This window comes from Orcinus orca, chromosome 2 (assembly GCF_937001465.1).
Source record: "Orcinus orca chromosome 2, mOrcOrc1.1, whole genome shotgun sequence".
NCBI classification, from domain to species: Eukaryota; Metazoa; Chordata; class Mammalia; order Artiodactyla; family Delphinidae; genus Orcinus; species Orcinus orca.
The window spans coordinates 186,649,009-186,663,776 of NC_064560.1; the positions used below are offsets into that span (position 1 = coordinate 186,649,009).

The following is a 14,768-nucleotide window of genomic DNA, read 5'->3' on the forward strand; positions in this document are numbered from 1 at the left end:
AAAAAACCAAAATTAAAGTATGAGGCTCAATGCTATAAATTTATTTTAACAGTACTAATTTAAAGTATGATTATCATTCATTGGTAAATGAAGAATATCTAAGTTATTAGTATATGACAGCCTGTTGTTTTTGATTCACAAAACAAATTCTGTTGTTAAACAGACCGAAAGGACTAAAACCACAATTATTCAAGTATTATTATTACTTATTCAACTTCCACAGTTTAAATCAGTTGTGCTAAATTTTTTCTATGTTTTCGTTAAACTAAAATATTTTAAAACGACATACCCCCATCTTCTTCAGAATCTATATCAGATTCTTCACTATCACAAGGCCTTTTTTCTCGATATCCCTCCATTTCATTTGTCCAAACCATTAAAGACATATCTGTACCTCCTAAGGTAACCAACATGCTGTCATCAAAAGTCCAGCGCACATTTGTGACATGTGTACTATGGGCCACATACCTCTTAAACTTTCCAAATTTTCCCTAAAGGTAAAAAAAAAAAATTCAAAAAATCTTTCTGAGAAATTTTATTACTTGAAAACATTGTTATAATTTTGAATTTATTTCTTAATCTGTGATTGGAAATTAATAATTACAAGGCACCTTGTAAAAAAAAAAAAGAAAATACTGAAACTCACTAAAATAAAAAATAACAATTCCCAAACCTGATGAGGACAGGATAAAACTAGTAGTTTTGCACATTGCTAGTACTATGGGCATAACTTTTTTGGAAATCAACTTGGCATTCTACATTGAAAAGCATGAAAATGCTGACCTTTGTCTCACCAATCCCTCTTTAAGAGATCTATGCTAAGACATTTTCTGTGCAAAAAATAGTTGCTACAGTATTTACTTATAGCAGTGAAACATTTTAAATACCTTAAATATTCAATAGAGCAATAGCTAATTACAGTGGATATCTTTGGAATAGTACATATCTGTTAGAACAATGGCTAAGCAGACATATTGTTGGAAATAGACACAATAACTGGGAAAATCAGTATATAAATGCCTATGTACATAGAGCACGGCCATATTAACAAAAAGTAATTAGCAAACATTTCGGTATATACCCAAGTAAATATCTTTCATCGTAGTTCATTACTGTTTTTGTTTATAAGCAGATGTTACACATAGGAATGTATTTTTCTTGTAAATATGAAGAAAAATCCAAGTTATAGATACTGGCAACTTTTAAATCTAAACACTAGCATTACCAAATTTCATAAGTAAATTTCAGATCAACATATCATAAGCAGGTTTTAGATGGACATCTTTTCAAGGGTGTTAAAATAAGAAATGTCTTAAATATACAAAACACAGTAATAGCTAAATCAGTGAATTCTTTGGAAATGAAGACTCTTAATAAAAATTAGCTGAAATAGAAGGTGACTCTGTCATCAAAACACTGTAAGAAGGTAGCTTCCCTAAGATTTTGTGGTTCTTGCTACAGTAAGGTGAAGAAGGAATCTGCAGACCAATATCCTAGAACGTATTTTTAAGGTTCCTATACCATCTAGAATATTGAGAATGATGTTTTTGACTAATAAATGTTCTATTGGAACACATTCTTATACAGAAGGTACTACTACTTAAGTGTATCTAAAACAAGGATTTGTGAAATATTTTCTTGGGTGCCTGAGTTCTCTACAGGAATTTTTAAACTTGTGTTTTCATTTCGATGCTGATCTAAAAATATTCATATGAGCAGTTAATTAAGACCACCATGCACTGAATATCATGATTTCAGTGCCATATTTCAAATTTATATTTATGTTCATGTTGGTACTAGATTACAACATATATTTGAATTTGTGACAATTAAGAAATAAATGCATCTATACTTGATATATGAATTTTATTTTTGTGCTAAGTGAAAGCCTAATGTTTCCCAGTGGTTTGAATAAAGGAAAGCAATAAAAGAATTTAGTCATCACACAGCACACAGTAGCATGGGCATGCACATTCCAAAGAATCTCTACAGTTCGGTTTTAGGAAAATAACATCACTCATTCACATTAAACCAAAGTTATTTTGACTTTATAGGTAGTGTCATTTATAGTATTTTGTATTTAATTTGTTAGAACATTTTAAATGTTAAAGTTGTAAATATCAAAAGTTTATATTTCCTGTTAATGGTATATATTTAATCAAAAGAATACTAAAATTCTTTAATATTAGGGCTAAAAGAATGTTTCTTCTAAAAGGGCTATGGATACTCCTCAATACTGAGAAACTGTACAATATAATATATAACTTAAGGCATAGGATCATAAATTATAATACTACTTCATAAATTATAATACTACTATTATCTATAGATAATACTTTTTATCTATAGATAAAAGCTATAAATATGATGTCAAGAATAGGAAACGTAATTCTGAACCTTTCATATTACAACATTACATATTCCATGTGTAATATTCATATTACAAAAAGAAATGCTATGAAAGTGCATTACTTTAACCATTTTTATAATTATGATCATTAGGAGAATTAAAGAAAAACACATACTTTAGCAGGATATCTAAATAACTTCACAAATCCCAAATCATCCCCAGTAGCTAGGACTGTTTTGTCACTGGTGAGGCAAGAGGCAGTTACATCTGTGACTTCTCCAATTACTGGCCAAATTCCCTCACAACATAAACCAAGCACACTTGTCCATGATGCCCAACCAATTTTTTCTACCTAAAAAAGAAAAAAAAATGCTCTAAGTTTATAACATCTAACCCTAAAAAATTAACAACAAAAAAATCTGAATATTTTTCTTTGTAATTAATATATGTCACAAATAAATTAAAAATTTTAATAAAAACAGTTAAACAAATTAGTAGCTGTCTTGGTTTTGTAGCTTCCCAAGTCCACTAGTTCCTACAGAAAATTTTTAACATAACATTATTCAAGATGTATTTATTATATATCCACTGTGTATTCTAGATGCGGAACGTACAGTGATAATATATAAGACTTTTTCTGCTTTTAGAATAATCAAGAAATTTATTCTTACACTTCATGTCTAAACTTCTACTAATAGTTTATAAGCATATTTTCCAATTAATCATTACTGGAAATTAAGAATTTTACTTACAGTCCCTCTCCTTATTAAGCTACTTTCACGTTATATTTGTTTAGCTTCTCTTCCTTGGCCATGTCAAAAAATTTTGCTAATATATCAGCCACAAAACCAAACACATTTTTTTCTTTTTTTTCCCCCTCAAACGAGAATTTGCCAATAAGCATCTTAGGCACATGGGTTCCAAAAGATTTGACAGACATGCAGTACTCCAATCTTAGATGGCATGTCTTTTACATGCTATTGCATGCTTCTTATCCTTTGAGGAAAGTAATTAGAGAAGAGCTAGACATACAAGCAAGCAATTTATTTCTTTTCTTAATATAGAATCTCTTCCTTTACCCAGATAGGCATCAGCTTTCTAACCACTTTCTGTCATATCAACATTACAAGCACTACTATCTTCCTACCTCTCCACTGGGGATGGTTTGTTTTTTCCCTCTGGGAGCTTCAAAGAATAACTGTTCTTTAGCACCAGTGTTGACCTGTAAAAGCTTCCCTTAAAAAAAAATTTTAAAATATACACATATATAAAATATAAATACATATACAGTTAGTATGATATTTAACTTTTATGGGAAAAATTAAGCTTAAACCCTCTGCAGTCAACCATATATATAATAACGTAAATAAACTCATAAATGGCTTAATTTGTGTGTGTGTGTGTGTGTGTATATGTGAACTATTTCTGTTGTTATACATCCCAATCAATATGGGTTATGTAATTGGTAGTGCCTTTGCATATTCCTACTCGTAAAAATCCTAGAAATAAAATTTGAAACCTTTTTTTAAAGAGTATTTTGTTAAACTACATTTGGAAAAACTTTATTTACAACACGAGATTTATATAGGTGACTATCTGAAACAAAAATTCCTAAAATGGAGCATTTAAAATATTTAGCATTTATCTAAATTATTAAACATTGCCATAAGCCACGCATTCTGCTAAAAAACAGTTACTCATTAAATTCTGTATGTTATACAACTATGACAATTTTAGGGAATGTATTTTATTGAATGCTGGGAAAATTACATTAAAACTGGGAGTTCCCTGGTGGTCTAGTGGTTAGGATTCCAGGCTTTCACTGCTGTGGCCTGGGTTCAATCCCTGGTTGGGGAATTGAGATCCCGCAAGCCGTGGGGCGAGGCCAAAAAAAAGTGGGGGCAAATACTGTTATTAAAAAAAAAAAATCCTCATTAACGTAACTATTTTCCAAAATTTCAGTTACTATTTATATCAAGCTTATCTGACAAAACCAGGACAAATGACTAAAAAAAATTTGTATAATATTTAAATTACTTTACAAATTAAAGAATTTATCACTTACTGTACTATCATCTGAATTACATTAGAAGTATTGCAAAGTCTAAACTCACAGCATTCATCTTTAGGTGTGAAAGTGGAAATCATTTTGAGAATAACGTTTGTTTTTCACAATGCTTTTGAACTCATCTGTTGAATTACTTGTTTCTCCAAAATAGCTATACTAAGTCAAATGAAACTTTTATCAAATAGTAAGTTATTTAGAGTCTTACCTCTAACATCCCAATCAATATGGGTTATGTAACTGGTAGCGCCTTTGCATGTTCCTACTCGTTTACTACTCATTACGTTGTATATATCTATAAAGCTATCATGTGATGCTACAGCAAGATATTTCCCAGAACCTGTAATAGAAACATATTTGCTTGAAATTTTCTACCCTTAGAAATATTTTTTACACTCTACAACTAGGGTCAATTTTCTTAATTTGTTTTTGGAGGAACTCTTAGATGTTTCCTAAGTTATAACAAGACATATGAGTCAAACGACAAATGGTAACATTTTCATGTATATTATAATTAACACAATTAAATAAAATTTTAATGTAGTGAGGTAGTTCAGTGGAAAGAAAATATCAAAAATTATATACAAAGTAATTTTCATATTCTTTGCATGTAACCAGAAAAAAAAAAGAAAATCTCTAAATTCACAAAAAATATAAGTAAGCCAACATAAGTAAATTTTGCCTTAACATTAGTAATCCTGTATTATAGTAGGTTTTGTCATTGGTAATGAATATATGGAAATTGAAGAAGCAAAATTCATGTAATTTCAAAAGCATTAAGAATATAATGAAAACAGTTATCCAATCTGTCTTATATTATAAATGAGGAAAATGAAGCTCAACGAAATGCCTTGGCCCAAGTCACACAGAAAATTTAGGGACAGAATTGGCACTAAGCCAGATATTTTGCCACTGATCTAATATAGGGCTTTTACCTCTCATTATACTGCCTCTTCTAGTAAAAAACTAAAATTCTGAGATAAAATAACAGTTAATAAAAATCACACATTGATACATTCACTGCCATACTCAAGTTAATAATCAAGTATGATTTCAATGAAATCTTACCTGGTGAAAATCGAATATCTGAAATAATGTCTTTTCTGTGGTGAAAAGATACAAGATCCTCCAGAGTATCTGCATTTGCCATTAAGAAACTTCCATCATTGAGACCTACAGCTAAAGCTTTACCATCAGGAGAAAAACAGCAACATCTCCCACCTAAAAGAGAAAGAGAGCATGTATCAGGTAATTTTCTTTTATTAAAAAAAAAAGTATATGCTTAAGGAAACTTTAATTTCAAAGAGGATTCCTATATTTATTATGGTTTCTAATCAATATTAGAAAGAAATAAAGATGCAGATAATAAAGTTTTCTATTGAGATCAATGGTATGGCATTCCAAGCGTGAGTTAATACAAACCATTTCCTTTTCTGAATGTAACAAAAGTGAGTACTGATATTTACCTTAAAAGGAATTAAGCTGATGAAAAGAATGAGAGATGACTAACATAAAAAGTCAATGATATATGTGGAAAAGTTGTTGTTCGGGGAGTTTGCTACCTTAGTAGTTTCTATCCAACAAAACAGAAATTTAAGAAATAAGGTCATCTTTATAAAAATGTTTTCAAATTAAAAAAAAATCTGACAATAGGCAATTATCAGTTTAAGCTCGGAAGATTTATACATATTTCAAAACTATACATGAAGAAATAGTGATGTTAATATTAATTAAAAAAAATAAGGGTGAATGCTGTATTGGCAAACACAAAAAATGGGCTTAACTTGACGGCAAGGGATGTAGCAGGCATATTCAAAGCCCTAAGGCTTTTGAAGTCTTGCATAAAGTTTGGAGTGGGAGGGATAGGGTACACCTGTTATAGAATGTAAAGTTATAGAATGAACTGAGAATAAGCAGTCATGTAATTATCAAGCATACATTAGAAATCTAGGATGTGATTTCTGATACTTAAGAGTCAAGAGATGATGGTGACCTGAAGCAGGGTAGCAGCAGTGGAGGTAGTGAGAAATGGTAGGATTTGTATATATTTTGAAGAAAGAGATGGCAGGACCTTGACCAACTGGGAGTAAAGTAGGAAAAAGAGAAAAGTAGAGGCTATTTTTTCGTTTGATTGATGATGTCATTTGCTGAGATGGGAAAAACTAGGGGAGGTACAAGTGTTTGGTTTTGTACCTGTTATGAATGCCTGTGAGAAGTTCAAATGAAGACATCAAGGAGCCAGTATGATACATTAATACTTCTCTGGAGTTCAAGGGAAAAGATATATACAGGCTAGAGATATACATAAGGGAGGTAATAGCACACAGATAGCAGTTATAGCCATGAAACTGGAGAAGGCCTGATATTAATTTATTGCCTCTCAGCTCCAAATCCACCCTCCTTGTTCCTGCTATATGATTACTGGAGCAGGACCCTATGGAAATGACTGTGAAGTATCCACTGAAGCTGAGTGCCCTGGGAGTCCAAGTGGCTGCTGCCCTTGACCATTACAACAATAATGGTGACCACAAGTTCTGTGTTTGTACAAAAGATTACACTGAATACACAGAGCATTTACAGAAAGAAGTAACAAGCGCAGGTTCTTTTAAACTCTCAGCACGAGTCATGGTCTGAGTAGAGAACTTCCAAGACAAACCTAGAAGAATTTCTGACAGGGCTGATATTGCTGAATATTTACAATGTCAATTGAATTCACACACTCACCAAGTTTTCTTGTGTGAAAGTTAGGCCGCTGATTGGGAAGAGAACCCTTAACCGTGGAGTGGGAGCATCTGGCTGGACTCAGACAAAACTGAGAATCTTGAACTTCTGAGTTATTTGGAGTTTCACTGGCCAATGCAAATAGCTTCCTCTCCAGTGTCTGAGAAGACACACCTTCTGAAACAGATGCCTTGCAGAGGATGCTTAACCTTCTGAAGAACCATCACAATCATTCCTTTGCTGTCACTAGACCCCTAACTCGGATCAAATCTCAGCATGCCCTAAGGCAGAGGTTGGCAAACTTCTTAAAGGACCAGAGAGTAAATATTTTCAGCTTTGCAGACTACTCAACTCTGCTACTGTAGTGCAATAGCAGACCTAGACAACACATGAAAGAATGAGCATGGCTGTGTTCTGATAAAACCTGATTTATAAAATCAGGAGGTGGGCTGGAGTTGATGTATGGGCTGACCTCTGATATACGGGAAGAAATCCAAAACCCTAGGGAGGTAAGAATGTTGGAGGAGATTTTTCACATGCAAACTGCATACCCTCCCATCAATTACATCCCTTGAAAAAGTCTAGAAAATAGTCCCTTCATGAAAGCACTGAGAAATACATTAATTAAGGGCAGCACCTGCATCACTGAAAAGCTCTGTGACTGTCCTCCCATAAAGGTCAGGAATGGGAAATGTCACCATTAATATGGGCTCCCTGATTCAAAAGATAATCCTGGAGAAGCAGAGGTCAAGCAGCAGCACTTAACCAACAAAAATAAGGTAGATTATTTTATCAAAAAGGGCAGCAGGGATGTACTAACAACCAGAATGTGCTGGTCTGTGGAGATTTCTGTTGGTGGCTAATTAATCATGGTGTCTCCAGGAACAAAATAAGTAACTTACTAGATTAGTGTTTGATCTATAAGTAGGAAAAACTCCAGACCTGGTGGCTAAAACACCTGACTTAAATCACCACAATGGAGAGTCACAGTTTCTCAACCAGTTTTCAGACCTAAGCCAATTCATATACTCAGAGCCCCCTGATTGAAGGAGGGCCAAGTTCCAATGAGGAAGAACCCTGTAGCACTGTCACAAGTGTATAACATAAATCTTTCTCCAAGGATCTGTGGCCGCTTAGTAGAATGACTGTGAACTGAAGGAAAGGAAAGATCCAAACTTTCAGGAATTACTGGACATGGGCTCTGAACTGACACTAGTTCTTAAGAACACTAAAAGCTGCTGTTGTACAAGCAGTAAAAGTGGGGCCTTATGGTGATCATGTGACACATGGAATCTAAGTCCAATTTTGAATCATAGTGGACCCAGGTGGTCTGTGGACCCCACCCAATTCCTGAAGTTGAATAGATATACCTGGCAACCTGTAGAATGCTCTACGGCTGGCTCTGTGATCCATGGGGTAAGGGTCATTACAACAGGAAGAAGTAAGTACAAACCCCTGGAAATTCCTCTCTACTAAGACAACCAGAAACAAAACCATAAGCCTGAGAATTGCAAAAATCAGTGACATTACCAAGGACGTGAAATATGCAGGGGTAAGAATACCTATCACATCATCTTTGCTTGTTTGGTCTGTACTGAAATAAGATGGATTTTAGCTAATAACTCTGGATAATAAATTTAATCAGGTTATGATTCCAATTGAAGCTACTCTTCCAGATCTTTACTAGAACAAATTAACACAGTCCCTAGCATTTCGCTGCAGTTATTGCCCTGGTTAATGCTTTTATCTCCATACCAATTTGTAAAGACCACCAGAAGCAGTTTGCTTTTACCTGGCTTGTATCTGTGGACACCTTCAAATCCTTGCCTCAGGGCTATTTCAACTCTCCTGTTCTTTGCCATAATACAGTCCACAGAGATCCTGATCATCTTGACATTCCATAAAACATCTCAATGGTCCACTACCTTGATGACAGTATGCTGAATGGATCTGGGGAGCAGGAAGCAACAAGCATAATACTTTAGATGCCTTAGTAAGACAGAAGTGAATCAAGAGAGTGGCAGATAATTCCCACAAAAATTCAGGAACCCTGCCACCTCAGTGAAGTTTCTGTGGATCCAATGATCTGGAATATGTCAAGACATTCCCTCCAACTGAAAGACAAGTTGCTACACCTCCCATCACCTACCACGAACAAAAGGAGCAGAATGCTTGGTAGGCCTTTTGGAAAGCAACACATACCACATTTGAGTGAGCTGCTCTCTCCATCTATCAAGCCACTTATAAGCTTCCAGTGGGGACCAGAACAAGAGAAGGCAAGCTGATCTTCCACTTTGGTCTTATGATCAAGCAGATTCAATGATACTCCAAGTGTCTATAGTAAATAGGGATGCTGTATGGAACCTCTGGAAAGCTACCAAAGAAGCATACTTCGGACTGGGAGAAATTCCATGCCCTCCTTTACAGATAACTATTTTCCTTTTGAGAAGTAGTTTCTGGATTGCTACTAGGTCTTATTAGACAGTAAGTAAATGCCTAACTATGGGATATCAGGTGACTGTATGTCCTGAGCTTTCTTTCATGAACTGAAAGCTACATGACCAACCTAGCCACTGACTGGGTGTACACAACAGCAATCTGTCATCAACTGGACACAGAATAGAAAAGACCAGGCTTAGAGAGATCTGGAAGAGATCTGGAAGTTATGAACAACAGGTGGCTTAGAATCTTTCAGCAATAAATCCTATAGTGCAAGGCCTCTTCTCTCTCTCAATCTACACCTATGGCCTCATAGGTGTTCATTATGATCAGCTGACTGAGGAAGAAAAAATCCGAGCCAGACTTACAGATGTTCCAACACAATATGTTGGTACCTGCCTGAAAGCATCATAGCCCCACTCAGGGGTGACCCTGAAGGACAGCAGTAAAACTTCCCAGTGGGCAGCCCTTCAAGCAGTACATCCGGTTTACCACTTTTGTAGTGAGAGACAACTAGATAGACAGATTTACACTGATTCATTAGCCACTGTTAACTATTTGAATGAACACTCAGGGATGGAAGAAACAGGATTGGAAGATCAGAGACAAGGAAATCTAGAAAATAGATTTGTGCGTAAAACTCTCAGAAAGGGCATAGGCTGTGAAGATTTTTGTGGCCTAGGGAAAGCCCAATAAGGGCATCCACTGCAGAGGAGGCTCTCAATAATCAGATGGTCAAAATAATATGCTCTACGGACATCAGGCAGCCTCTTTTCCTAGCCAGCTAGCACTTGCTTAGTGAGCCAAAGGTGGCAAGGACAGAGTCTATGCTCGGGTTAAAAAAACATGGACTTTTCTTTACAGAGGCTGATCTTGCTACCACTACTGCTGAGTGTCCAACCTGCTAACAGTAGAGACCAACTGAACCTCTGATATGGCACCATTCCCCAGGGAAACTAGCCAGACACCTGGTGGCATGCTGATTACATTGGACCTCTTCCATTATGGAGAGGACAAAGAGTCATCCTCACTGGAATACACATGAACTTTGGATTCACCTTCCCTATTCACAGTGCTTCTGCTAGCACCACCACCTGTGGACACACAGGATACCTTATCCACCATCACTGAATTCCGTGTTTCTGATAAAGGAACTCATTTCAGAGCGAAGGATGTGCAGCATTCAGCTCATACCCATGGAATTAACTAATTTTATCACATACCCTCATCACCCACCGAGGGCTACTAACAGAATGATGGAATGGCTTACTGAAAACTAATTTATAGCACCTTTTGGGAAACAGTATCTTGAAAGACCAGAGTTTTGTCTTATAGGATGTGGTATATGCTTCACAGCATAGACCATTATATGGTGCTGTCTACCTCACAGGCAGAATACATGGGTCTGGAAATCAAGAGGTGGAGGTGGGAATGGTTCTTCTCACTATTATATCTAATCATATCAAGTATTTTTGCTGTAAGCTTCTTTGCCATAGACATTTTGCCGCAAATATCTTTGGTACATAACTAATTGACTGTGAGGCAATTCTGCTGTAGAAGATAAAATAACTGGTTGACAGTTTGGTTTGACATATACAATACAAAAAAATATGTATGATGATGATTTCTTATTTTGAAACACACTACATTGGAGGAGAAAGAGGCTGAGGGCCTAGAAGGCACAGAGTTGAACCCACAATTCCTATGGAACTTTATAATGTCTATCAACAGGTGTGTGACAACCCATGCTCATGGATTAGTAAAATATCTACACTACCCTGAGCAATCTAGAGATTCGATGTAATCCCTATCAAAATTCCACTGGCAGTTTTCAGATACAGAACTAATAATCTTACAATTTGTATGGCACTACAAAATACCCCGAGTAGACAAAGCAATCTTGAGAAAGAAGAACAAAACTGGAGGCGTCACACTCCCTGATTTCAAACTATAGTACAAAGCCATAGTAATCAAAACAGCATGATACTGGCATAAAAACAGATGCACAGATCACTGGAACAGAATAGAGAGCCCAGAAATAAACCCATGTGCACATGGTCAATTAACTTACAAAAGAAGTCAAGAATGTACAATGGGGAAAGGAGAGCTTCTTCAATAAACTGTGTTGGGAAACTAGAACAGCCACATGCAAAAGAATGAAACTGGACCACTATCTTATACCACACACAAAAATTAACTCAATACGGACTGAAGACTTGAATATAAGATATGAAACCACAGAACTCCTAGAGGAAAACTTAGGTGTTAAGCTCCTTGACATAGATCTTGGCAATGATTTTTTGACTGACAGCAAAAGCAAGAACAACAAAAACAAAAATAAACAAGTGGGACTACATCAAACTATAAAGCTTCTGCACAGGAAAGAAAACCATCAACAAAAGGAAAAGGCAACCTACTGAACTGGAAAAATAATTGCAAATTATATATCAGGTAAGGGACTAATATCCAAAATAAATAAAGAACTCATAAAACTCAACAGCAAAAAAACCACATTGATTTAAAAATGAGCAAAAGATCCGAACTGACATTTTTTCAAATAAGACATACAAATGGCCAAAAGGTACATAAACTGATACAGAGAACAGATTAGTGGTTGCAAGAGTAGTGGGGGGGGGGGGGTGGAGGAAAAAATTCAGGTTTGATTATAGTTAAAAGCTAAAGCCATAAATAAGAGTTTTTAACAGGAATTTTCCAATATGTCATTATACAGAAAAGTGCAAAGGCTAGCAAATATTTGGAAAATACTGACTTTATACACATTAAGAATTCAGACATTCATTCATGTTGCATATTTATACTTTGGTTATTCTATAACTAGTTACCATAAAATTGGATAATTTGGCAAAATTTTCATAGGATAGTTTATATTAACTATAATGACTTAGGGCTTCCCTGGTGGTGCAATGGTTAAGAATCCGCCTGTCAATGCAGGGGACACGGGTTCAAGCCCTGGTCCGGGAAGATCCCACATGCCGCTGCCGTGAAGCAACTAAGCCCGTGCGCCACAGCTACTGAGCCTGCACTCTAGAGCCTGCGTGCTGCAACTACTGAAGCCCGCGCACCTTGAGCCCATGCTCTGCAACAAGAGAAGCTACCACAATGAGAAGCCTGAGCACCACAATGAAGAGTAGCCCCCACTCGCTGCAACTAGAGAAAGCCCGCATGTACCAACAAAGATCCAACACAGCCAAAAATAAAAATAAAATAAAAAAATGTCTTAGTTATAAAATGTTAAGCCTCAGGACCATAATCCTTGCATGTTCATTTTCTGAAGAAAACAGTATTTACTTACTGAATGTTTGAAAGAGATAACTGTGTTTTATAATATTTAAACCACTATGACTTCAGTATTTTGTTATAAATACGTCAACCAGCATGTCCCTTTAAGGTTATGAACCATACATGTCCCTTTAAGGTTATGAAAATCCACTTGTCTTCCTCTTGAATTAATGATGATGAAGGAAAAATGAAGTGAGTATAGAAGAATATTTAAAAACAAAAATACAGAATCATGACTTTTCTCTACAACCTAATATAAAGATCTACTCCTAGAAGGAGCCAGTAATACTGGTAGACATTTTTTCTGGTCTGATATAAGATATAAGTCCAAAGATTCAGGAAACACAACAAATCCTAAATAGAATAAATAAATAATAAACCACATACATGCACAATGTTATTAAACCTCAGAACTGCAGAACGATGTAAAAGAGAACAATGGAAACCATAGGAATAATAATTCTGAATCAAGAGCTCTAGAAGCAGTTAAATTAGCATTCAAGAATGAGAGTAAAAAATGAAAACATGTTCAGCCTAGTAGTAAACCAAGGGCAGGGCAGTGGAAACAGTTCCCCCGAGGGGCAATATATTGCCAATCAAAAATTTTAAAACAATAAAACTGAATAAAATTTCTTTTGCTTTTAAAGAATTGCAATGTCAGTGATAAAATATTTCTCCTGCCAAAATAGACCACTCCCACTGTCCTAGTCTTATATGCCACTGGTTCATCCAGAGGAAGATGAGAGAATTTCCAACAAGTCCTTATTATGGATATTCTAAAACTGTATTTTAGAAGAAAATGACAAAAGAAAAAGTTTGAGATACAAGAAGAAAAGGTGAACAAAGAAATGCATAAGCATAGATAAATCTAAGTAAACACTGCATGAAACAATAATAATGTCCAATTGAAGGGAGGTTAAAAAAACAAACAGAGATCCTCAAAAAGTTACACTCCTGGGTATTTATCCGAAGAAAACAAAAACACTAAGTCAAAAGGTATATCAACCCTCATGTTCACTGCAGCATTATTTACAATAGCCAAGATATGGAAACAACCCACGTGTCCACGAATGCATGAATGGATAAAGAAAATGTGGTATAGATATGTCTGTATGTATATACATATATATGCATACATACACACTGTAAGATTACTCAGCCATAAAAAAGAATAAACTCTTGCCATTTGCAACAACATGGATGGGCACTGAGGGCATTATGCTAAGTGAAATAAATCAAACAGAGAAAGACAAATACTATATCCCACTTATATATGGAATCTAAAAAAAAAAGCTCAAAGATACAGAGAACAGACTGGTGGTTGCCAGTGGGGGGTGGGCAAAATGGGTGAAGGGGGTCAAGAGGTACAAATTTCCAGCTATAAAGTAAAGAAGTCATAGACATGTAATGTACAGCATGGTGACTTCAGTTAGTAATACAGTATTGCATAGCTGGAAGCTGCTGAGAGAGTAGATCTTAAAAGTTCTTCTCGGGCTTCCCTGGTGGCACAGTGGTTGAGGGTCCGCCTGCCGATGCAGGGGACATGGGTTCGTGGCCCGGTCCGGGAGGATCCCACATGCCGCAGAGCAGCTGGGCCTGTGATCCATGGCCGCTGGGCCTGCGCGTCCGGAGCCTGTGCTCCGCAGCGGGAGAGGCCACGGCAGTGAGAGGCCCGTGTACTGCCAAAAAAAAAAAAAAAAAAAAAAAAAAAAAGTTCTTCTCACAATAAAAAAAAATTTGTAAGTATGTGTAGTCATGTTATTATGGTGATCATTTCACAGTATTTACAAATATTGGATCAATATGTTGTGCACCTGAAACTAATGTGAAGTTCTATGTCAATTATATTTCAATTTAAAAAAGGAAAGAAAATCTGATAGGTAATAAAAACAA

At 35.7% G+C, this 14,768-nt stretch overlaps 1 protein-coding gene across 5 annotated transcripts in view; it reads right to left on the reverse strand.

Annotated features, from left to right (window-relative positions):
* Window positions 1-14,768, reverse strand: part of EML5 (EMAP like 5) — a 163,531-nt gene that overhangs the window by 45,108 nt on the left and 103,655 nt on the right. For all 5 annotated transcript variants that reach the window (XR_007475312.1, XM_049705432.1, XM_049705434.1 and 2 more), the window contains 5 exons: window positions 5,484-5,636; window positions 4,624-4,755; window positions 3,498-3,586; window positions 2,526-2,702; window positions 290-491 (listed from right to left, as the gene is read on the reverse strand). Coding sequence is in view for 4 of the 5 variants with exons in the window: in XM_049705432.1 (XP_049561389.1) it covers window positions 290-491; window positions 2,526-2,702; window positions 3,498-3,586; window positions 4,624-4,755; window positions 5,484-5,636 (753 nt within the window). In the remaining variant the exon portion in view is untranslated. The remainder of the gene's footprint in view (window positions 1-289; window positions 492-2,525; window positions 2,703-3,497; window positions 3,587-4,623; window positions 4,756-5,483; window positions 5,637-14,768) is intronic.